At 39.1% G+C, this 24,519-nt stretch overlaps 1 protein-coding gene across 1 annotated transcript in view; it reads right to left on the reverse strand.

Annotated features, from left to right (window-relative positions):
• Nucleotides 1-24,519, reverse strand: part of LOC109388440 (dystrophin) — a 1,592,311-nt gene that overhangs the window by 68,515 nt on the left and 1,499,277 nt on the right. Inside the window, exon 50 of the mRNA XM_019653146.1 lies at nucleotides 20,627-20,735. Within this exon, the coding sequence (XP_019508691.1) occupies nucleotides 20,627-20,735 (109 nt within the window). The remainder of the gene's footprint in view (nucleotides 1-20,626; nucleotides 20,736-24,519) is intronic.

Here is a 24,519-nt window from a genome sequence, read left to right on the forward strand (position 1 = left end):
TGCTTTTTAATTATAAAAAAATTAACACTTAAGTTTTTCTAGAACTTTTAGGTTTACAACAAAATTGAGAGGTACAGATGTTTCTCACATGCTCCCTGACCCCACACATGTATGGCCTTCTCCACTGCCAACATCACTCACCAGAGCGGGTCATTTTTTTTTTTAACCAACATTGATGAACCAACATTGATGCAACATTATCACCCAAAGTCCATAGTTTACCTTAGGGTTCACTCTTGGTGTTGTACGTTCTCTGGGTTGAGATGAATGCATAATGACATGGAGCCATCATTCTGGTACCACACAGAGTATATTCATTGCCCTAAAAATCCTCTCTGCTCTCTCCTTATTCATCTCTCCACTCCTTCCTCCCTCCACACCCCTCACAACCACTGATCTTTTTTATTGTCTCCATAGCTTTGCATTTTCTGGAATATATGTAGTTGGAATCATACAGTGTGTAGCCCTTTCAGATTGGCTTCTTTCACTTAGTGATAAGCATTTAAGATTCCTCTATGTCTTTTCATGCCTTGATAGCTCATTTCTTCTTAGTGCAGAATAATATTCCACTGTCTGGCTGTGACACAGTTTATTTATCCATTCACCTACTAAAGAACATGTTGGTTGCTTCCTAGTTTGGGCAATCATGAATAAAGCTGGTATAAACATCCAGGTGCAGTTTTTTTGTGTGGATAGAAGTTTTCAACTCCTCTGGGCAGACACCAAGGAGTGCGATTGCTGGATCATATGATAAAAGTACTGTTTGTTTTGTAAAAAACCACCAAACTGTCCTCTAAAACTGCTGTACCACTTCGCATTCCCACCAATAATGAATGAGATTCCTGGTGCTCCACAGCCTCAGCAATATTTGGTGCTGCCAGGGTTCTGAATTTTGGCCATTCTACCAGGTTTGTAGTGGTGTCTCATTGTTATTTTACTTTGCATTTCCCCAATGACATATGATGTGGAACATCTTTTTAGATGCGTATTTGCCATCTGTATATCTTTTTTGGCGAGGTGTCTGTTAAGGTCTTTGGCCTATTTTTAATATGGTTGTTTGCTTTCTTATTGTAGAGGTTTAAGAGTTCTTTGTATATTTTGTATAGCAGTCGTTTATCAGGTATATCTTTTGTCAATATTTTCTCTTAATCTCTGCCTTCTCTTCTAATTCTCTAGAAAAATGTTCTTTTTGAAGTCCGTAAAATTAGAACCCACAGTAGGAGAAGGAACATCACTAATAACAACAGTGTATTGGACAGTGACTTTTCATCTCTCCATAGTGACATCTTCTGCTGCTTCTAGCTATACACTTTATCTCTTTCCAACCAGTTCATTATTTAAGTGTCAGTCAGTTGAAGTGGCATTACCATATCCCTTTTCTACTAATCTATGATGCTTCTTTGGGAGACCATTCCAACTTTGGAGAAGGGTGCTAATGGTTTCCAGGTTCAAAGCAAGCTCAGATCTGATGTATAACATGATCATCCCTAGAACTGTAAGCAGTAGATTCCAAATGATATAGAAATGACAACCTCTGCTTGGGAACACCTAAGGGTGCCTTGATGATTAAATGTATGGGGCTTGTGCTTATAAGACTAAGAAAATCTAAAATCTTTTTTGTATTTTTGCTGCTGAGATAGAAAACTGTTCTCCAAATTAGGCTTAATTCTATTTATATCAGTATTCCTAAATATTTTTTAAATGACAGTGGAATACTCTGAATAGTTGTAGCAACTGTTTCACGCTATCTCTTTATTTTTACTATGAGGGCTTTACAAATTTCCGTCCTAAGCTAGGCAACTGGTATTCTTATTTCTGAGTAAGCATTAAAAACACTGTTGATAAGAAATCATTTCTCTTTTGAGGAAGCCTTAAAAAGGTTAGCAAAATATATTCAAAAATCGATATTCCCTTTATTAGCTACTATGAATCTATCAGCAATCTATCTATCTAAAGGAGGAGCCGGTAAATTACAGTTCTAAGGTCAAATTTGTCCCACTGCCCATTTTTGTAAAATTTCATGGGAACACAATCACACCCATTCATTTATGGACTGTCTATGAATGTTTTTGCACTTCAGTAGTAGAGTTGACCTTCTGACCTGTAAAGTAAAAAATATTCACTATTTCTCTCTTTATAGAAAAAATTTGCAACCCCTTAATCTAAAACTTTCTTGAAGTGATTTATATCATTAACCTATACGTCTTACTGAAATAGTGTATTTTATAAACTAATAACTTACTTTATAAAATTGGTATTTAAAAAAATTTGATGCCAAATTACATCTTCCAAGCTTCAAAAGGCATCCCCTAATTACAGTGTGTTATGATCTTGTGAATAAATTCCTAATCTCACTAGTGTACTTACAACAACAGACCACACATAGGAAAATAAAAGCTTCTGTCCTTGGTTTCAAACTATACTACAAAGTTATAGTAATCAAAACAGCATATTATTAGTATAAAACAGTCACAGAGGTTATGGAACAGAATAGAGAGACCAGAAATCAACCCACACATATAGGGTCAATTAATTTACGACAACTGAGGCAAGAACACACAATGAGGAAATGTCAGTCTCTTCAATAAATAATACTGGGAAAACTGAACAACCACATGCAAAAGAATGAAATTGGAACACTATCTGACACCATATACAAAAATTCACTCAAAATGGATTAAAGACTTGAATGTAAAACTTAACACCATAAAATTCCTAGAAGAAAATATAGGCAGTAAGCTTCCTGACATTTTGTCTTAGTGATGTTTTCTTGGACATGACTCTAAAGGCAAGGTCAACAAGAACAATAAATAAATAAATAAATAAATAAATAAATAAATAAATAAATAAATAAATAAATAAATAAATGGGATTAGATCAAATTAGCTTCTACACAGCAAAGGAAACCATCAACAAAATGAAAAGACAACATGCTGAATGGGAGAGGATATTTGCAACTCATATATCTAATAAGGGGTTAACATCCAAAATATATAAAGAACTAATACTGAAAAGGGTGAAGGGATTGAGAAGTACAAATTGATAGTTACAAAATAGTCAAGGCGATGAAAACTATAGGGAACAGTATAGGGAACATAGTCAATAACATGTAATAACTATGTATAGTGCCAGGTGGGTACTAGACTTATCGGGGGCACCACTTCATAAATTATATAAATGTCTAATCACTATACTGTGCAGCTGAAAATAATGTAATACTAAATGTCAACTACAATTGAAAAATAAAAAAACTCATACAACTCAATAACAATAAAAACAAACAATCCAATTAAAAAAATGTAGAGAGATTCTGAATAGACATTATTCTCAAGAAGACATACAGATGGAGAACAAGTACATGAAAAGATGCTCAGCATCACTAATCATCAGGGAATTGCAAATCAGAACCACAGTGAGGTACCACCTCACACCTGTCAGAATGGCAATTATCAAAAACACAAGAAATAACAAGTGTTGGTGAGGATGCAGAGAAAACGGAACCATTGTGCACTGTTGGTGGGAATGTAAATTGGTATGGCCACTATGGAAAACAGCATGAATGTTCCTTAAAAAGGTTAAAAATAGAACTACCATATGACCCAGCAATTCCATTTCTGGGTATCTATCCAAAGAAAACAAAAACACTAATTTGAAAAGATACATGCACCCCTATGTTCATTGAAGCATTATTTACAATAGCCAAGATATGTAAACAATCTAAGCATCTATCGAAGGAAAAATAGCTAAAGAAGATATGTTACATACGTACATGTACACACACACACACACACACACACACACACACACACTGGAATACTGCTCAGCTGTGAAAAAGAGTGAAATCTTGCCATTTGCATCAACCTGCATAGATCTAGAGGATATTGTGCTAAGTGAATTAAGAAGACAAATACTGCACGACTTCACTTGTATGTAGAATCTAAACAAAACCAAACCAAAGAAAACTGGACTCATAGATACAGAGAATAGACTGGTGGTTGCCAGAGGGGAAGGAGGCTGGGGAAGAGTTAAATGGGTGAAGGGGATCAAGAAGCACAAACTTCCAAATATAAAATAAATAAGTCATGGGGCTATAAAGTACAGCATGGAAAATACAGTCAATAATAATGTATTAAATTTGTATGGTGACAGACAGTACTTTGGCTTATTGTGATGATCATTCCGCAATGAATACAAATGTCAAATCACTATGTTGTACAGCTGAAACTAATATAATAACGTACGTCAATTATACTTCAATTAAAAAATGCTTCTGTCTTGAGTCCCCTCTTATTCAATTTTCCCATTTACAGCAAAAGGATAATTCTCATTCTTCAGGGATATTTTAAAGATCAAAGTAGATAATGTATACTTGTAAAGAATTGTATTATTTGTGATCTTACAGATTTCAAAGCTTTTTTTTTTCATTCCCAGCTTCGCTGACTGTAGTCATAACTTGTTTTAGTTCATATTTATGTGGAAGTCTGACCAACCTTACCATTTAGTTACTCTGCCATTGCCAATTTATATTCCTTGAGTGTGCATCTCTTAGTACGGCTTATTACTGTCCTCATCTTTTCTGCCCACTCAAGTCTGCCCAGTCACTCATTCCAATCCACTTGCACCCATTGCCTTCCTCACACTGGGTTTTACTATAACACCTCAGATTTATCCAGATGTGAAAAATATATTCCAGTCTAGGGGCATGCTTAAGTGGGACATTGGCTAGTAGAGAGGTCAGCCATATCCATTTTGATGAGTTCTAACAAGGCTGTTAACTTTGCTCCATTATATTTCACAGAAATTTCAATACCATCTAGTCCAGTGGCTTTTAGTATTTTGTAAGCATATAACCCCTGCTTCAAATGAAATCTTAAGAAGAAACACACCATGGAAAGCATAAAAGGGAGGGGGAGAGTGGACTGGTTGAAATTGGAGCTGGGAGGTGAAGGGAGGTATAGGGACATATTGGAGGAGCATCTACCCCTTTGAGGGCACAAAGGAAGGGTTTCCAGAGGAGACGATGAAGCCTAGGCTTCTGGTTTGTGTGCTTGGTTGGATGAAATCCAAGACAACAGTCATTTCAATTATTTCATGACAAAGTAAACAATAGGGCCCAATTTATTCACCACTGCTACTGAACAAAGAAAACACAAGATAATATTTTTGGAAAGTCTTGCCTGAACACACAAAAAAGAGTTTACTAAGGAGGTTATGGTGTTCCTTGAGAAGAGATGAAATAAGTGCTACTTAAATAGCTTTCTTTAATTAATTTTGAATTGTAGCTGGGCGCTGGACTATATAGTGCCTTGTGGTCTTTTCCAAATAGATTTTTAATAATTCTACTGCTTTGCTGGCTGTTTGACCTCAGATTGACAGATACAGAACTGGGAGAATAAATAAAGCTGAAGAGTAACACTGGGAGAGGATCAGGCCTATTATCGTAATGCCTTTTTTTATTTTTTGTCTCCATGGCCCTATCTTTATCTTCCAGGGGAGAAGAGAGAGAGAGAGAGAGAGAGAGAGAGAGAGAGAGAGAGAGATTACATAGACAGAGTGCCAAAAAATGAATACACATTTTAAGAAAGGAAAATGCTGTATTAAAATTATAATAATATATACCGGTAACAAAAGATGAATACAAGTCATGTGTATACATTTTTTGGGCACCCCCGGTATTTCCTCTTATTGAAACTACTTCCATAGCTACAAGGTAGGTACTAAGCATCAAGGGTGCTACAGTTTTAGACTAAGTCTACTCACAGAGCTTTGACATGAGATTTAGACATGAAGAGAAGACAGAAGGGGGAATAAGGAGCATTGCCGTTGAATTTCATTTGGGAATTATATTACAAAAGTATGAACAGTACGGTAGAGTTGATTCCACAGTCTATGGAGTCCAGTGCATCATCTGCAATATCAAGATCACGTATATTTACCATAAAGATGAAAAGACAGGCATGAATTTTAGGAAGATACACTTTCAGGGTCATGTTGGTTGTCTTTGGGATAATGACTCTCTCTAAGCTTTACTTTCCACCTATGGTAAAAAAAGATAATAAAGTGGTACCTATCTCATAAGGCTGTTGTAAGATAAAACAGACCAATGCACAAGGAATATTTAGCAAAATGCCTGGTATACAGCAAGGTATTTAACGCACGTCAGCTCTAAGATAAATATTAGGTATGTTCTGGTCAACGCAAAGATGTGGGAGATAATTGAAATAAAAGCAGGTATTATAGTTGGAAAAAGCTATGATATGCCTAGGCATTACTGGACTAGAACCAGACTGTGGGACCTTAAAGACCCCCTGACAGAGTTAAACATGGAGTGACAATGCTGTTTTGCCTGATTTACATCAGACCTTTGTTGCTGAAACACATTTTCCTCAATATGCTCAATATGAAGCATTTATTCACCCAGATAATAGATACAAATCCAGGCATTCAAATGTTGCTTCGAGTCAGAGATCAAGATGGAAATCCCCAGAATCACAGAGATTTGTGTCTGTAAACTCGCTTATTATATTCATATTCAAGGAGGTAGGAAGGGATAGTGTCAGCTTTTTAACCAGAATCTTTTCATTATTTCTCCCTGTTGGGGTTGCAGCACATGCTGTGAGTGACCTCCAGAGATCCACAAGCCATATGCAGAGAGCAAATTGAATCTGAAAGCTTTATTAGATAAGTTTGTCTTTCAGCTGCTGGGGGTGGATGTCAGCTGTATTGGAAAAAAATAAAATTTCTTGTGAAACTGGGTCCCGACCTTGCAAAAAAAAAATCTCAATTCAAAGTGCATGATTCAATTCTGAGTCATGTCCTTATTTGTTAAACATGGAGTGCAGGTTCAAAAGAAAAAGGCACATTACACCTTAAAAAATAAGAATCAGTAGGAAAAATAGGAAGACTTCTCTTTTGATCTTGCTGGACTTCGCAAGCAAAAATGCTTATAACCAAATCATAGGGTTCATACAATATACCAATAATCAAGGAAATAACTGTTCTCACAATGTGAGAAAACTACCTCTTCTACTTCTAATCTGCAGTAAACATTATACGAAGTTTATAACTTTTATCCATAAATTTCTTCAAGAATAAACAATAATGGTGGAAAGCTACAACGACACTGGAGATTGACCAATATATTTTATTTCAATATTGTCTCCTACTTTTTAAAAAAAATTTTTTTGTTGTTGGGGAATTGGGGGCATGGGAACAATGCTGGGAAATCGGGGAAGGGGGACCAACCAAGTTCCGTTCATTTTTTTTTTTGTTCTTCAGTCTAGTTGTGGAGGATGTGGCTTCACTGGCCCAAGTTGGCCCCTACATTGCACTCTTCCCGGGTGAGGAACATCAGTCACCGCCTTCTGGATGGCCGCTCACTGCAGCTGCTGGCTGCTCACGCTGGCTGCCTGCCACACACGGTAGCCCATGGCAACCCACTGCAGCAGGGGCTGCAGCCTATGCTGTCGCTGGCGACTCACGGCAGCCCAGCTCCAGGTTGAGCTGTTGTTCAGCACCTTAGCTGTGGAGGGCAGTGTCACTGGCCCTCATATGTGGGATCCGAACCAGGGCTCTCTGGCATCCCAAGCCAGTTTTCAACCATCGCGCCACCCGGCCGGCCCTGTCTCCTACTTTTTTAACAGCATGTTATTTAGTTCCTGCTTTTTAATGTTGGACAACAATGACGCTTTTGAAGTTGTAATAATTGCCTCAGAAGCAAGAATTGAAGGTATTATAATTTTGACTTTTTTTTTCTTTTGTAGGTCTATATTAGAATACAATTTAGGCACTTATGCAGTTAGTACTTTTAGCAATTTTGCCTAAATATTAGAAAAGCTAGATTGAATGTCTGTTTAATGAACTCATCATGGACTGGAAGCATTTTAGGAAATAAGATTAGAACATATTTTCTTAAAAATACTGAAGACGAGAGAAGGAAGAAACTGCATACATTTTAAGAGGAAGATAGCATGTTAGACTGTAAAGCAGTGGTTCTCAAATTGGTTATCAGATCATAGTCAAGAATGATATGGGGGTTAGATTTAGCCTGCAAGATTTGCATCAAAGCCACAGCATGTCCTCATTTCATCAATATTGTAGTCTTTAAAAAAATTAGGATGTATTACTGAGGGTATGAGGCTACACATATCTGTCAGCTATGTCTAAGCAAAAAAAAAAAAGTTGAGATATGTAAGAATACGGAACAGCACTGAGATCAAACTCAGGAAATATGGGATTGAGTCCAGATTCTGCCATTAAACAGCTAGGCAAAATATGATCACTTAATCTCTTTGGTATTATAATTACACTGGAGGTTGACTTATTTGATCCAACTCTAAAATAAATGGACTGTTCATTTAGTCAAAATATATTAAACACCTACTACATGCTCATCATTGACTAAAAGCTGCATACATTGTTGAACAAGATATGAAATAGGATCCTCTTGGAAATTACAGTCCATTAGAAAATGAAATTAATAATTACATAAATAATTTAGTCATCAAAAAATGATAAGGATATGAAAGAGAAAAGGTATGCTTTGAGATTGTGTAATAGGAGGCTTAAGGAAAGAGTCTTGTAGATTAAAAGGCACAGCTAAGAGCTAAAGGATGAGTAAGCGGGGGATCATGCAGGTAAGAGAGTAGTAGATGTGGAGACCCTGAGCCCAGGAAGGAGCAGATATGCTAAAGGAACAGAAGAAAGCAAGAGGCTGGGCTTTGAAGAAAAGGGGGGGGGCAGTAGAACAAGAAGGGTAGGCAGGGGAACCATCACGTAGGACCTTGTGGGTCACGTTAATAATTTGAAGATTTATTCTACAAGCAATGGGACACCATTCAAGGATTACAACAGAACACGATTTGCATTGTGCATTATTATTCTTTATGGGGTATGTTTATTTGGGGAATGGATTGGAGAGAGGTAAATCAAATCAGTTTGGAAGCATTCAGGTATAATATGATGGTGGCAGAAGGGACAGACATGGGTAAAATAATTTGAAAGATATTCAAATAATAGAATCAGTATGACTTGATAGTTGATTGAATGAGGAAAGTGAGGGAGAAAGCGGTGCCCATCCAGGATCACTTACTAGTACTGACTTGAGTGGATGGTGTTGCCATTTGCTGAGATAGGGAATACACGAGGAGAAAAGGGGACAGTCAACTCACTAGCTCAGCTTTGGACATGGTGGATTAGAGGAGTCTGGGAGACATCAAAGTGCAGATGTTGAGTGAACTGTTGGATAGATGGGTTCCCTTGAATTCACTCTAATCTGCATTTCATTCCCCTATCACTCTATCCAAGTTTGCTAAATCCAAGGTTGGTTCTCAGGCTTTTTCTTTCTTACTAGACTTATAGGCAGCATTTGATATAATTGATCAATTCCTTCTCCTTAATTCACTTCCTTCACGTGGCTTCTAGGTTTCTGTCATGGTTTGCCTCTTACTTTACTGACTACTTATTACTATATCCCCTTACCACTGGGGTCCTCTCCAGGACTCAATCTTTGTGTATCTTCTTTTTTCTATCTGCATTCACACATTGGCTTTAACTAGCAAAATCTCATGGCTTGGTTATATGCTAGAAATTGCATATTTACATCTCAAGATTGGATCGCCCCCTAACCTCCAGGTCATATAGTCATCTACCTATTCTGCATCTCTGTTTGGATAACTAGTAGGCACGTGTAACAATTTGCACAAAGCAGAGATTTTTTTTAATTGGGTAACAGTGTTTTTTTCCAGGACCCATCAGCTCCAAGTCAAGCAGTTGCTTCAATCTAGTTGTGGAGGGTGCAGCTCAGTAGCCCATGCGGGATCGAACCGGCTACCTTGGTGTTATGAACACTACACTCTAACCAACTGAGCTAACCAGCTGCCCAAAAGCAGAGATTTTTATATTGCCTCCCACCACCCTGTATTTTCTACCATCTTCCCTAACTCCGTAAGTGACAACACCATTCTTATAATTTGCTCAGGCCAAAACCCTCATCATATTTTATCATTCCCCATATCAGTTCTGTTGACCAATCCTGTTGGCTCTACTTTCAGTGCACATTCAGAACCTGTCCACCTCTTGTCACTTCCACTGCCCCTACTCTGGACAAAACTACCATCATTTCTCACCTAAATTACTGCATTAGTCTAACTCAGTGGTTCTCAACCTGTGGGTCACGACCCCTTTTGGGTTCAAATGACCCTTTCACGGGGGTCGCCTAAGACCATTGGAAAACAAAAAGATATTTACATTACGATTCATAACAGTAGCAAAATTACAGTTATAGAGTAGCAACGAAAATAATTTTATGGTTGGGGGTCACCACACCATGAGGAACTGTATTAAGGGGTCGTGGCATTAGGAAGATTGAGAACCGCTGGTCTAACTGGTCCTTACTTGCTTCCACCCTACTCTCAACCCTACAGTTTATTCTTAACACATCCAGAAAATTGTTGCTAAAACATATATCAGATCATCTCACTGCTGGGCTCAAAAGCTTCCATTGGGTCATTTTACACAAAGTGAATGTCAAAGTCACCCCGATGTCCTTTAAAGCCCTCTCAGAACTAACCTCATCTCTTAACTGGTCTTCCCTTCACTTTCTGTGCTTCAGCCATACTCATCATTCTCCCAATACTAGTCATGCTCCCATTTCATGGCCTGTGTTAGAATGCCCTTCCTGGAATGCTGCAGCCTAGAATGTGCTTCCCACAGATGTCCACATGGCTCAAAGTCTGACCACATTCAGGTCTTCACATAAATTTCCCCTTTTTTCAGTGAAGCTGTCTCTAAGCACCATCCTCGAACTCCATCCCCATACTCCCTACAGTCTTCCCATTTTATTTTTCATTGAGGTTACCACCTCAGAACATGCAAACATATTGTATTTATTTAGTTTCTCTATTTTCTATCTTCATAAAAATGTTAGCTCCATGAAGACAGAAATATTTGCTCTTATTTGTTCACTGCTGTACTTCTGAATTAAGGTATAGACCTAGAACTCAAAAGAGAGGTGTGGCTTTAAAACGACAATTGGGAAACTTCAAATATATAGTTCGTACTTGAGACCATACAAATGGATGAGATTACCCAAGAGATTAAAGAATGCAAAAAAAAATGAGTCTACATTACTTTAAACATTTAAAAGACAGAGAAGGTTGAGCCAGCTAGGAAGCTGAGAAAGAGTAACCAGGGAGGCAAGAGGCAAGATAGAATGTGGTGTTACACATGTGAAGGGATAGAAGAGATGTTTCAAAACAGGAGTGGCCAACTGCATTAAAAATGGCTAACAGGTTAGTAAGATGAGGGCTGAAATGGTATTCTGACATAGAGATCATTGCTGGCCTTAGAGCACTTTCAATGGACTGAGGGAGGGACACAGCCAGGGGAAGAAACAGAGACAGAAATATAAATGACTCCTAGAAAAGTGGCTGTGAATAAGAGGAGAGATTTGTCAGTACCTGGAGGAGAAGGTGTGGTTGAGGTGGGCTAGTTCTAGAATGGGGAAAACATGAGCATGTATAAACGCTGCTGATGGAATCACATGAGTCAATTTGAAGATACTTTATATTGCAAGGGAAACCTTTTCAGAATGTCCCAATATAGAAGGATATGACTGGCTAAGCTAAAATGTAGCAGAAAAATCCCAGGCACTCAAAGAGTTGATAAATTTAATATGAGCTCATGGTACATCACAGCAGGTAGAATGATATTATCATACAAGGTAGGAAAAGGGTATGCAGACTTTGCCATGTGACTGTGTCAAAAGTAGACCAGTGATTACGGAACAGGGTCCAATTCTGAAGCCCACAACAGAAAAACAATATGGAAAATACACTTGGGAGGATGGAAGGGGGGACCACAGAGATTAAACATTTGAGAAACAGATGTGTAAACATTTGAAAGACAGCTTTTTGTTGATAGGCCAGGGGGGACTCATCTGATTTATGTGAGTAAAGGAAAATTTGAAGGGAGATTAAATAACAGACTTCAAAGAATGTCTAAATGTTCAGTGAGCAGATATGGTCATTGCCTACTCAAAGAATAATTTAGACAGTAACTGGAACCTGGGTCGGGCAGCTGAAGGAATGCCTTGAGTCTAACAGCAGCACTGGGACTCCCCCTACTCTTCATTTTTAAAGAGAAGAGTAGGCAGTTAACCTCAAGATTGCTTCTAAGAGAGAGAGCCTTTTCTGAAGATAGTGGAGAAAAACAAATGACCTCTCAAAGACCTTCCACAGATCACAATCTTACCATCTACAATTTAGTGCAAACTGCTACAGTTTCCTTTTGGAATTGTCTTTCTTTGAGGATCAAGTTATATCCAGTGTCAAAACGATTCAGCAAAATTTTAGGACAGATTAGGAGCACATGGAGAAGTTTAACTTTTGTGGGCTGTGGAGTGCCTTATTCTCATGAATATGTTTCAATAGTTCTCATTTCCCCTTGATAATAGCTTGAGAAGAAATATACTCAGTATATTGCAATATACTCTCTAGTGATTTCTAGCAAAGGTCCTTTTTTTTTTTGAATGAGATAAATAATATAAGAAGGCTAAGGTGATTTTGCTGTAATGAACCCTTTATTTCTGTTAACATGCAGGATGTGGGTAATTGAAAAATCTATAATGATCAGAATATTTCAACCATTCAACCATTGATATTCTTCTCCTCCTCCTCTTCTTAAACACATATGCATGTGCATGTCCGCGCACGCACACACACACACACACTCTGAAACTTCCAGGAATGCTTCCAACAAGCATTTGAAATGATGGATTAGGGCTTCTTTTCCTTTGCCAGTTCAAACCCCAAAGCTTGGCCCTAACCAGAGATGATAACCAAGCAATAAAACTGCCAAGAGGTTAAGAGAAGGAGAACAAAGGGAATTTCATCATCACAAAATGGATAATTAACATCTAAATACTCTAGTTTTCACAGTCTATCACTGTCTTGAGTATTAACAATGGCAGCACTGTTGTACTCTCCCTGTTAACCAGGGAACGTTGTTGAAGAACCTGGCCTGGGACCAGGGACTCCCACTGCCCACATAGAAAGACTTCTTTCTGAACCACGTGAGCAATCCTGGGACCGCCCCAGTCAGCGTGTACTGCTATCACTTCCCTTTGTATAGTGATATGTCCTAGTTCAAGCACCCTCGCCTCGCTGGTATATACAAATACAATTTCATTCATTGATCAACTAATTTATAACTGCCAAGAGTTGGGGGCGGGGGGTAGGGGGTGGTCTCTAGCTGCTCAGGGCTTTGAAATATCCCAGGGAGGGTCTAACATCTATTCCTTATCCTGTTATTACAACTGATGAGGGGACTTCATGTATTTTGGTATAAAGTCTTAATCCTAGTGTATTAGATTTTGAGAAACTTCTGAAGGTTTAGAGGTTTTAGGGATAAAACCAATGATCATATATGTGTTTTCAGTAGAGCAATCATCTGTTCATGAGGCAGAGAAAGACTTGGCTCCATTGAAGCTGATGTGACTGATCCAAAAACTTCAGCTGAAACAGAATTGACAGTAGGCAACATAGATAGATGAAACTAGAAACGGGGTGGGTAGTGTTGGAGCCCAGGGCAGGCTGCCCCCAAATATCACACAATGGCACACTGATGAAATTAAAGTTACTTGAGCAGGCTGGCTGAGTGGCTCAGTTGGTTAAGAGCTCGCTCAAGAGTTTGAGCTCTGAGCAACAGCGGTTCGAGTCCTGCCCAGAGCTGAGCTGCCGCTGAGCTGCCAACAGGTGGCAGGATGGCTCAGCTAAAAAAATAAAAATAAAAAAGTTACTTGAAAAACAGCCAGTGGAAGAAGGTCTCCTTGTATGCAGGGAAATAAACCTCCATGAAAGGTGCTCTCCTTATTCAAAGGGGCTGAGAAAGCCTGTTTTTGCTCTAGTGAAGGAATCTAGACCTGAGAATCCTGTATACAGAAACCTTATTATATTTTATTTTATTTTTACTAATTTACTACCCAAGTTCTCTTTCTGCTTGAATTCTTTACTAATGAGCACCCAAACCTAAGTTTCTTCATCCTGTCAATTCTTCATAAATGTATTGTTTTTTTGTCGAAAAAAATATAAAAAGCTGGGCTAGCTCATTGCTCTGAGTATAATTTATGATCTCCTTGTGTATGTATGAAATCAGTCTTTTTCTCCTGTCCTTGTGTCAATTTTATTATTAGTCTTGACTAATAACTCAACCCATAAGAACTCAAGAGGGCTAGGAGGGGGAACCCTCACCCCCACCCACCAACAGTGGCACCTCTCCTTGTGTTTCTGAGAAAGATGGGGACCCAAAAGGGGAGTAAGAATGTAAGAACTAATTGATAGCTTCCTTCCCTCTTTCTCTCATGATCACCGCAGATAAATGAAGGCCATTTGCACAACAAATTAATTGTTTTCTCACAATTTAAATTAAACAAATAAATAGTAGCGCCAAGATATTTAAACTCCAATTAACCTCATGCTTTTATCAAACTGCCTAGACAGTTAAAGTATTATTGAAATAGACTTAGAATTCTTTATTCCACTCTAGAGAGGCAAGTGAAGTTCAAATAATAAATGTATAAATAATCTCTGTGTATTTGATATTTAAGTATAGCCTTCGAAAATTCAAATGAAGATAAATAAATCACTGCTTGAGACGTGGTGTTCAGACTAACAGTGTAAGCTTTGGAATCACAGAGTCCACCTTGAAACGTTATTTAATCTTTCTGACCCTTAGTTTTCTCATCTGCGAAATGGAAATCATAACACAACTCATTCAAAAGGTACTTCTGGTTTTTGTAAGCAAAGCATTACTGGAACACAATCATGCCTGTTTATTTACACTTTGTGTACAGTATGGCCGCTTTCAGAATACAATGCCAAAAGAAACTGCATGACCCACAAAGCTGAAAATATTTACGATCTGGCTCTGTACGAAAAGAGTGTGTTGATTCCTTATCTAGTTGGTAGTACAACGGAGATTAGAATTTCGGCTTCTTGACATCCAATGCAGCACTTTCCTAATTACACTTGAGACTTGCTCTCCCTAAAATTAATTACAGAAAGAGGTGGTTTTATCAGTGTGTAATCAACTAGAAACCTCTATTAACTGGCACCTTTATGTGTGTGTGTGTGTGTGTGTGTATATATATATATATATATATATATATATATATATATATATACACACTATACACACACACACACACAATGTTCATTCGTTTCAGAGTTATTACTCTGGGACATTTGAAGAACTCCAATATCTTGATTTGGAGTCTTCACATTATGTTCTCTATGCAATTTCTTTTGAAAACGCTAAATTGGGTATTGTGGAATGTGAATGTTCCCAGGCCGAGCAGCTTGTGGTTAAGAAAGGATTCACACTGACATTTACAACCAGATTCGCTGGCTCTTGCCTCCATCTGCCATGCAGGCCTTCAGTCCCATGCAAAGTCCTACCTACCTAAATGTTTCTGAGAGGCTCTAGGGGGAGCTTCATGGAAGCATGGCTATTCTCCCTACAGGTCTTTGAGCTGCTTTGCTAGGCAGATACTGCCCGGGCTTGGCGTGCTGTCCATCGACTTGAACTTCCAAGCTTCTAAGTCCTGGTGGAGGAGGGGAGAGGAATGGTGGTGGTGTTGAAATACCACGGACTTCCCTTTGGCATCCACAGCACTGGATGTCATTCATGCAGGAATAGGGATGAACTTCTCCACTCACCATAGGCCTATGGCAGTAGCTCTAAAAGTGCCGTCCCAGGGCCAGTGGCATCAGCATCGCTTGGGGACCTTTTAGAGATGCAAATTCTCAGGCCCCACCCCAGATCTACTGAATCAGTAACTCTGGGTTGAAGTCCTACAATCTGTGCTTTAATAAGAAATGGCTGATTTTAAAGTATGGTAAAGTTGGAGAACCACTGACATAGGACACTGGATACAATAAAGCCTCCCATCCCTTTCTATGTAGGCCCCTGTGCAATGACACTGCAGCTTCTCCCTTTAAGAGGTGAAATCTGTCTCTCCACCCCTTGAATCTGGGCTGGCCTTACAAATTGCTTTGACTAAGAATACAGCAGAAGGGATGCTGTATGAATTCTAGGGTCTAGGCATCAAGAGGACCTGTAGTTTGCACTCTTATGCTCTTGAAACACTGTCCTGAGAAAGCCATCCCATGAAGCCCAGTCCAGTCTCCTGGAGGATGAGAGGTCTTGTGAGGAACCATGATTCTCAAGCCAACAGTCATCTGTCACATATCTGAGCCAGTCCATTTTAGACCATCCTAGCTTCTGTTGAGTTGCCAGATAACTGCATGCATATGAATGACACCTAGCAAGGCTTTCAGAATAATTACCCAGCTAATCCCAGCCCCAAATGCAGACCCACAGAATCATAAGCAATTAAATAACTCTTGTTTTAAGCCATTACATTTGGGGTGATTTTATGCAGAGATAGAAAACTGATACACTCAGGTATCCAAGCAACAACAATTGCAAAACTGTTTTTGCTTTTTTTTTTCCAGCATGCCTATTTGTCCTGTAAATTGAAACAGTTTACACAGCTCAGACAGGACCATCTCATCCTCATCATATTATATAAGTAAGCAGCCACAAGGGAGCTTGGTTCAGGATTTTTTAAAAAGACCTGTGGGCCTCAGTTTCCACACAAACAAAACAAGAATATTCAACCAGAAGACAATTTCAATGATTATTCTAGGTTCAGAGTTCTATAATTCTAAGAGATTCAGAGGTCTATAATTCTAAGAAATTCAAACAGAGTAAACTGGTTTCTTCCACTCCGTAAGTAGAAAAGACACAGACACATATCTCACTTTTATTGCACGTACACCCAAGATTGAGTTAAATAACATTAACTACTGGCTAGCTGCGTCTATATCTACAATTTCCATTAGGTTCTTGGACAGAGAGATAGTGCAAGGCACAGCAAAAACAAAACATAACAAAACAAAACACAGGCTTTGGAGCCTGACACGCTTGGATTGGAATCCTGGCTCTGTTTCTTCCCAGCTGTGTGGCCATAATCTAGCTATTTCCCCTCCAAGTCTTGGGGTCCTTACCTTTAAAAAATTGCTTATAACCATGTGCAGTTTGCAATTATTTTGATGTTAAAGACATATATGTAGAAGCAGCTAGCACAGTAGTAGGAGTACAACGGAAAAAAAAAACACTTGCTATGATGACTTATATTGTATTACAATATAGTGCATGAAATAATCATATCAGAACCATATTACAAATTAGATTTTCCTTTTTATACCACATTTATTTCATATTAACTTTCTGGAAGTCAGGGATACAAGCAATTCTTAATTCTGACATTTCAACCACCATGTTACAGAAAAAAGAATTTTTTTTTATTAAAAGTAGCTCTGGATTTACTTGAATCCCTATTGATTCTTTTCATTCAACATTTGTGCGTTGAACAGTTTTCACTTTATGCTCAGCTCTGTGTCAGTTTGCTATATGGGATGAAAAGCCCGTTTTGAAAAAAATCCCTCTCCCCCTCACTTCTTCTCCAGCTCTGGCCTAAACTCTACCAGGTATCGCCAGGGTCTGAAAGCTGAGGCCATTCCCAGACTCTCCACACTGGCAGCAATGTGGAGGGAGCAGGAGGAAGGTAAAGGGGGAAAGGGGAACATGAGGCTCTTAAGTGAGGGAGAAAAAAGTGGGGCAGGAGCTATGAAAGATGACCTCCATCATTCTGGCCACACATCCCCTTGTCCTTTGCTCTTAGCTCCCTGGTTTCCTTGATGCTCCTCCACCTCGCTTCACTTCAAGGCCTTCACTGTGGTTCTTCCCACTCCTCCCGGAATGCACTCCCCCAAGTATACACATGGCTTCTTTCCTCACTCCCATCAGCTTTCTGATGTTCTCAGACATTCTCTTAATAGAAAAGCTCACCTGACCAAGCTACAGACAGGTATATCCTGGATCCCACTCCCCTTTGCTTCTCCGCCCGTCTTCCTGTTCTTCATAACTGTTTCTCAAACTTCAGTGTGCACACAGGTCACGTGGGGATCTTACTCAAATGCAGATTCGGATTCACTGGGTCTGGGATGGGGCCTGAGACTCTGCATTTCTAAGTGCCCATCTGCCATCAATCTGTGAACTGCATTCTGTAACACTTAATATCAAGATAGTACCTATTTTCTTCTTCATTAGCTCATCATCGTTTTCTTCCAATCAGAGTATATGTTTCATGGAAGGAGGGGCTTTATCTTATTCTATGCTGCATCCTGAGCACCTAGTGTTATACCCAATACCAGAGGTGCCCCCAAAAAATGCATACAAGTGGACACTTTGGTCAGCGTTGCTCAAGCAGTAGTTCACCATCATCAGAAGTGTCTGGATGCTGATGGTAACCACTCTGAGCACCTCTTGTAATTGCAGAAGTCAAACGTGACTTGTATTCATCTTTTGTTATCGGTATATGTTACTACAATTTTAATACAGTTTTTTCCTTTCTTAAAATATGTATACATTTTTTGGCACCCTCTGTACATAGAAGTTACTCAATAAATATTTATTAGTGGATGAATTATATATGTTGCTGAAAATCAAAACTGGACTTTTGAATGTATTTACCATTAGAAATATTATTACATTTAGGGACTCAACAGGTGAAATAGATTTCTGTGCTCTGGCTTAAATAAGGGCATAAACCCATAATTATGTTCAGCATCCCACAAACTTATAAACAAATCATTGGAACCCAATCTCTTTATAAAGTTAGAGAGTCTGAGGCTGAACAAATGAGAGGAAGCTAGAGAGCAAACACCAATAAATACATACATCAGGTCAAACTATACATATGTGCTGAGGAATCTGAAAAGAACAGGTCATAAAAAGAAATAAACCTGGTGTAATTAGTTGACTACATACCCTAATCCAGCAATTTTACTGTCCCAGATTGACATAAAAAATAAAAGAAAGAATGCTTGCACATCCTTTTCAAGCCTCCAGCTGCCATTAAATCTAACTCTGATGACTAATCAGAAACCCCAGGGGGCATGAGACAGTATCCCCTGATCATATGCCTTTTTTTTTGCAATATGCCCTCTTTTTTTTTTTTAAGCTGAGCCATCCTGCCACCTGTTGGCAGCTCAGCGGCTGCTCAGTTCGGACCAGGAATCGAACTGCTGTTGCTCAGAGCTCACACTCTTGAGCGAGCTCTTAACCAACTGAGCCACTCGGCCGGCCCATCAATATGCCCTCTTTTAACCCAAGAATTATTTGTGCCTTCTACTGAATTATCATTGTGCTACCCTGCCTTTCCACCGTGGTATATTTCTACTTGATATACAACAAAAATCAGCTTTACTTGATGAGCCAGTCTTCATGCTTTAATACTCCAATTCTTTGATCTCTGAAAAGTAGACAAGGCAAAACAACAACAGCAACAAAACAAAGATGTTTTTAGTTCTGCCTAATTATGGAATTGGTACAGCAAAGACATTTTCGGGCTCCTTCCACCTGAGCCATGAGATTTTATGCATATCTTTTACTAACACATGAATAGAAATACAATAGACTGACAACATGCAGTAAAAATAAAAATGGAAACTACAGTTAAATGAAGAAACATTCCTCCCCCCCAAGTCTGTGGTAGTCAAGGTCCATTTTTCTTTTTCTTGAACTCAAAATGAAAGAGCTTTCAAAACTGTTTTCAAATGAGACAGGGGGAGGTGCTAGGAGGACTGTGTTTCTGTGGTTTCAGGGATTCGTACAGGCACATTTGAAGTATGGTGTCTAACTGGTGTAGGATTCATTGAGATCAACCCCTCATGTATTGAGTGCCAATGCGGACTCTGGTGCTCTGCCCTGATACCCTCCTTAAGGGACAAGCCATCCCTGCTACTGGGAGTATTGGGTGTTACTGGTGTTCCCTACCAACAACTGCCTTTGTCCCCTGAAAACACTTCTTTTTTATTAAATGCTTTGGGGTGACATTGGTTAGTAAAACTACATAGGTTTCAAGTGTACAATTCTATAATCCATCATCTATATATCACATTGCGTGCTCACCACCCAGAATCAGTTCTCCTTCCATCACATTTGACCCCCTTTTACCCTCATCTACCTTCCCCCTTCCCCTTTACCCTCTGGTGATCACTGAACTATTGTCTGTGCCTATGAGTTTTTGCTTGTTTGTTTGTCTTGTTCATTTGTTGCTCAGAAAACACTTCAAACATCTCCATTTTCTCCCAGTGGGCAGCCATGATCGATGACTAGCTGGTTCAGGAATACATAGTCCAGGCCCTCTCCCTGCAATTCAGGACAGCTCTGCAGAGCATCCGGCTCTAAGGCGCCCATGGAATGGGCTGAGGCCTCTGTGGCAGTCAAATCACCCTTCAGCCTCTTCCGCTGCCTACCCCCGTGTGCCTTTCTTCATCATAGGTGTATCTCCAGAGAACACACTCCAATATACCTTTGTCACCCAACACTCTGAATCAGAGTCCATTTCCAAGGAACCTCCTCTAAGACATTTTAGCACAAAGATTTATTCCTATTTTCAGAACTGCAACACATTTCCCCCCTCACCCAGAGATCATCTCACTCTTGTGCTTTTGAGCAAATGGCTACAGACAAAGACAATGGGATTCAGAATACTTACAGGCTCCAACAGTGGTCAGTCCAGGAGCTGGGCCGGGCTGCTTTGCCCTCAGCTCTTGAAGTAAATGGGTTACCACCTTCCACTCAGAGCTCAGATCTTCTAATTTCCTCTTTAATGGAAAAAAAAAGCACACACGTTATTTATTTGATTAACATCTTGAAGATAACTTAATTCATGAAGTTATGAATTCATTTTGTGAATACATTATTGTATTTCAATTGCATTTCACTTCTAAATTAATTTTTCTGGGTAGAATTCCTTTTAAAGGTATCATAATTATTTTAGCCAACCAGCCTAGAAATAGTCATCGATTGTTTGCTGCACACAGGCTCTTGCTCCAGGCACAATTTCATTTAGAGGAAGTAGGGTACAGACATTAATAAAAGCAAAACAAATAAACAAACAAAAAACAGTGTCATCTCAGCAAGTGGCTTGACTCTTAAACAGTACCAAGCATGACTTCATATGCGGATTATCCAGAGAACCTTAAATATATCTTGATGTCCTGGTTCACCTCAGATAAATTATCTTAGCATCTCCTGGAAGGAGGGGCTGTGGTACACGTGGGGATATGGCACTCAGTGTCCACATCAAGGACAGATTCTTATCTGAAGTGGTGGAAAAGATGTCAGAGACCTCCTTCAGTGGTCAGTCTCTTCAGGGACTGTCCCAGCTGCAGAGATCTGCCTTGCCCAAGGTCATGCCCTTCCCAGGGCAGCCTTCATTCAAGGTGAGAGTATAAAGGCTCAATGTGGCTCAAAGCAGGACAATTTTGAAGGGCCATTTAAGCTGCAGAACTCCCGGTGGAGTCACCCAAGTCTGTATAGGTCAGTGGCATCATGCTGGCATACGTTTAACAACTGGCTTTCTGGGGCGGGGTGGTGGTGGGGAGACACCCTGATTTTAATATTTGCCCATTTCTGTGGTGTAAATACTCTCACCATAGCTACTTTCAAGCTACCAAGATAATGTCAAGTAGCTCACAAAATGCCTGAAAATTTGACAGAGGTCCTCACGAGCAGATACAAGATGGCTGCAGTACTCCACTGGGTAGCCATATGATTACAGCAATCCCCCCTTATCCTCGGGAGATATGTTCCAAGACCCCCAGTGGATGTCTAAAACCATGGAGAGTACCAAATTCTATACATACTATGGTTTTTCCTATATGTACATACCTATGATATAGTTTAATTTATAAACTAGTTGCAGTAAGAGATTAACAACAATGACTAAATAATAATAGAACAATTATAACCATATGCTGTAATGAAAAAGACGTGAGTGGCTTTGGGACATTACGAAGTAAAATAAGGGTGACTTGAACACAAGCACTGTGATACTGGGACAGTCAATCCGATAACCAAGATGACTACTAAGCGACTAATGGGTGGGGAGCATACACAGCGTAAGTACACTGGATAAAGGGATGGTTCACATCCTGGGCGCAGGACAGAGTAGGATGGCGTGAGATTTCATCAAATGACTCAGAGTAGTGCGGAATTTAAAATTTATGAATTGTTTACTTCTGGAATTTTCCATTTCATATTTTTGGATCACAATTGGCCACGGGTAACTGAAGCTGTGAAACGATAAACTGGATAAGGGGGTATGACTATAACTTATTGCCAATATAATGTGAGCAGAAGTAATATCTGTCAGATCTGGGCTGAGGCTTTTACAAAAGGAGTGAGGTTTCTCTGCCCTTTCTTTTCCCACTGGCTGAAAGCAGAGGCCTTAAGGTCCTCGGGCAAACCCTCTCAAGGGATTGGGGGTGGGGGAGGATTAATCCTAATACCCTGGAACAGTGGCTCTCATGCTTAGGGATCATCAGAATTATCTAGAAGCCTGGTTAAACCACTGCAGGCTGGGTCCTGGCTCCAGGCTTCTAGAGTCTGCAGGTCTTGGGTGAGGCCCAGGAACTGGCATTTCTAACAATTTTCCAGTTGATGCTGATGCTGAGGGTCCAAGAGCAAAGCCTAAGGCATCTGTTATATCTAATGAGTTACCTAAGCATCTACAAAGGACTAGCTATGTGCCATCCCTGACAAAAATAACAAGATAGACCCTTCAATCATTTTCCACAGGTGTGATTTCTCTAGAAAAGTTGTCAAAGGCATAAAGACTAAAAATTTATGAGTTCCTAATATAACTATCATTATGCTCTTGAAGTTATTTATGTCTATTGTGCTTAATGTTATGTCAAATCCGGGCTTTTAATTTTTTTCCCCAGGGTGCATGTTGTTAAACATTTACTATCATATCAATGAATGGAACTCTTTTTATTTATTTAAACATAAGCCTTGAATCCAAAAGCCAACAAAATACACCTCTGATAAGTGAGGAAAACTACCATTGAAAGTCATGCCATATAAAAGATACTCTTCCATTCTGACATGAGAGCTAAACACTGAAAATTAAATATTATAAAAGACTAGTGAATTAATGTATATTTTGTCTCTTTTTTTTTTTTTTAGCTGAGCCATCCTGCTACCTATTGGCAGCTCAGCGGCTGCTCAGCTTGGGCTGGACTCGAACCGTATATTTTGTCTCTTGATTCTCCAGTTGCAGTCAGTTCTCAAGAACAGAATATTAAGAGGAAGTCGCAGTAACCATGCTGACAACAAAAGGATAGATAATAGGGAGAAGATAATAAACACAAAAGCAGATACACCAGAAAATGTAGGGATCTTTGTCATTTATTGAAGGGATAACAGTATAAGATATAATGAAGTCTCATCATACATCATTTAACTTACAGGAAGTCACCTATATGTATATGTGCTGAGAGACAGAGACAGAGAAAGACAGACACTGATTAGAGATTGATTTAACTCCTGCTGGAGTTAAATCAGCTGACTCTTCTACTAAATAAGCATATGGCCACAAAGTGAATGGGCGAGGAGAGGTGGAGTTTGCTGTTCCTTAGAATTGGCTTAGGTTCTACTTTCTTCTCATAGTGCAAGCATCTCACTGCCTTGAGTTTGAGTCAAATATTTAAAGGTATGCATTTATCTTACAACCTAGCTTCTAAAAGCAAATTAACTACGTCATCTGGGTCTCAACTGAAGAAAGAGTGATCTGTACTGAACTTCATATTTCATGAGCATCATTGTATAATCAGAGAAACCAATAATTGATGCTGATAATGACCCCCTGAAAATTAGGGCAAGTTTAAATTACATTGTGTTTTCAAATCAGAAGTCCTGGATTTCAGTCCTAACTCATTACTACTGGTTGTGTGATTGTTGGCAAATCAGATAGATCACTCAGATCTATCATCCTTGAAACGTGGAAATGACACTACCATCTAACCCATAGCTTTGTTGGAGAAACTAAAAGAGATATTTTATGTAAAACTAAAAGAGATATTTTATGTAAAAAGAACTCTGCGAACTGTAAAGTACTATAAAATGGTTGGCTAGTTATTATGCCTGTTTAATGAAGCAAAACAGGAGATAGTCAATAAGAATTTTCACTAAAATAGTTAAAATGAAAATATTTCAATGCTTAAAGGACTGGGTTTTGGTTACCCTGAAAATAATGTTTATATACTTAATTTCCTTGTATTAATGCCTAAATTCTGAACATTCTATTCATTTATTCAAATGTTATCTTGTCCACTGTTATTTCTAGGTGGGCAAAAGAAGTGTTACTATAATTTCAAATGTGGAGATTTGAAAAATTAAGTAGTGCCTTGAATGTTCCATAAACATCTGAGGATACTGCAGTGTCAAAAACGTAAGCTCAGAAGTGTATATTCCGCAAACTCTCATAATTAGTTGGGAGGGGGTGGGGATGAAGGAGAGGGGAAGGGATGAGACAATACAAATTGGTAATTGTAATATGGCCTCGGGGATGGAGGAGGATGGTCCAAGGAATGCAATCAGTGA

This window comes from Hipposideros armiger, unplaced genomic scaffold, assembly GCF_001890085.2.
Source record: "Hipposideros armiger isolate ML-2016 unplaced genomic scaffold, ASM189008v1 scaffold_197, whole genome shotgun sequence".
Lineage (NCBI taxonomy): Eukaryota > Metazoa > Chordata > Mammalia > Chiroptera > Hipposideridae > Hipposideros > Hipposideros armiger.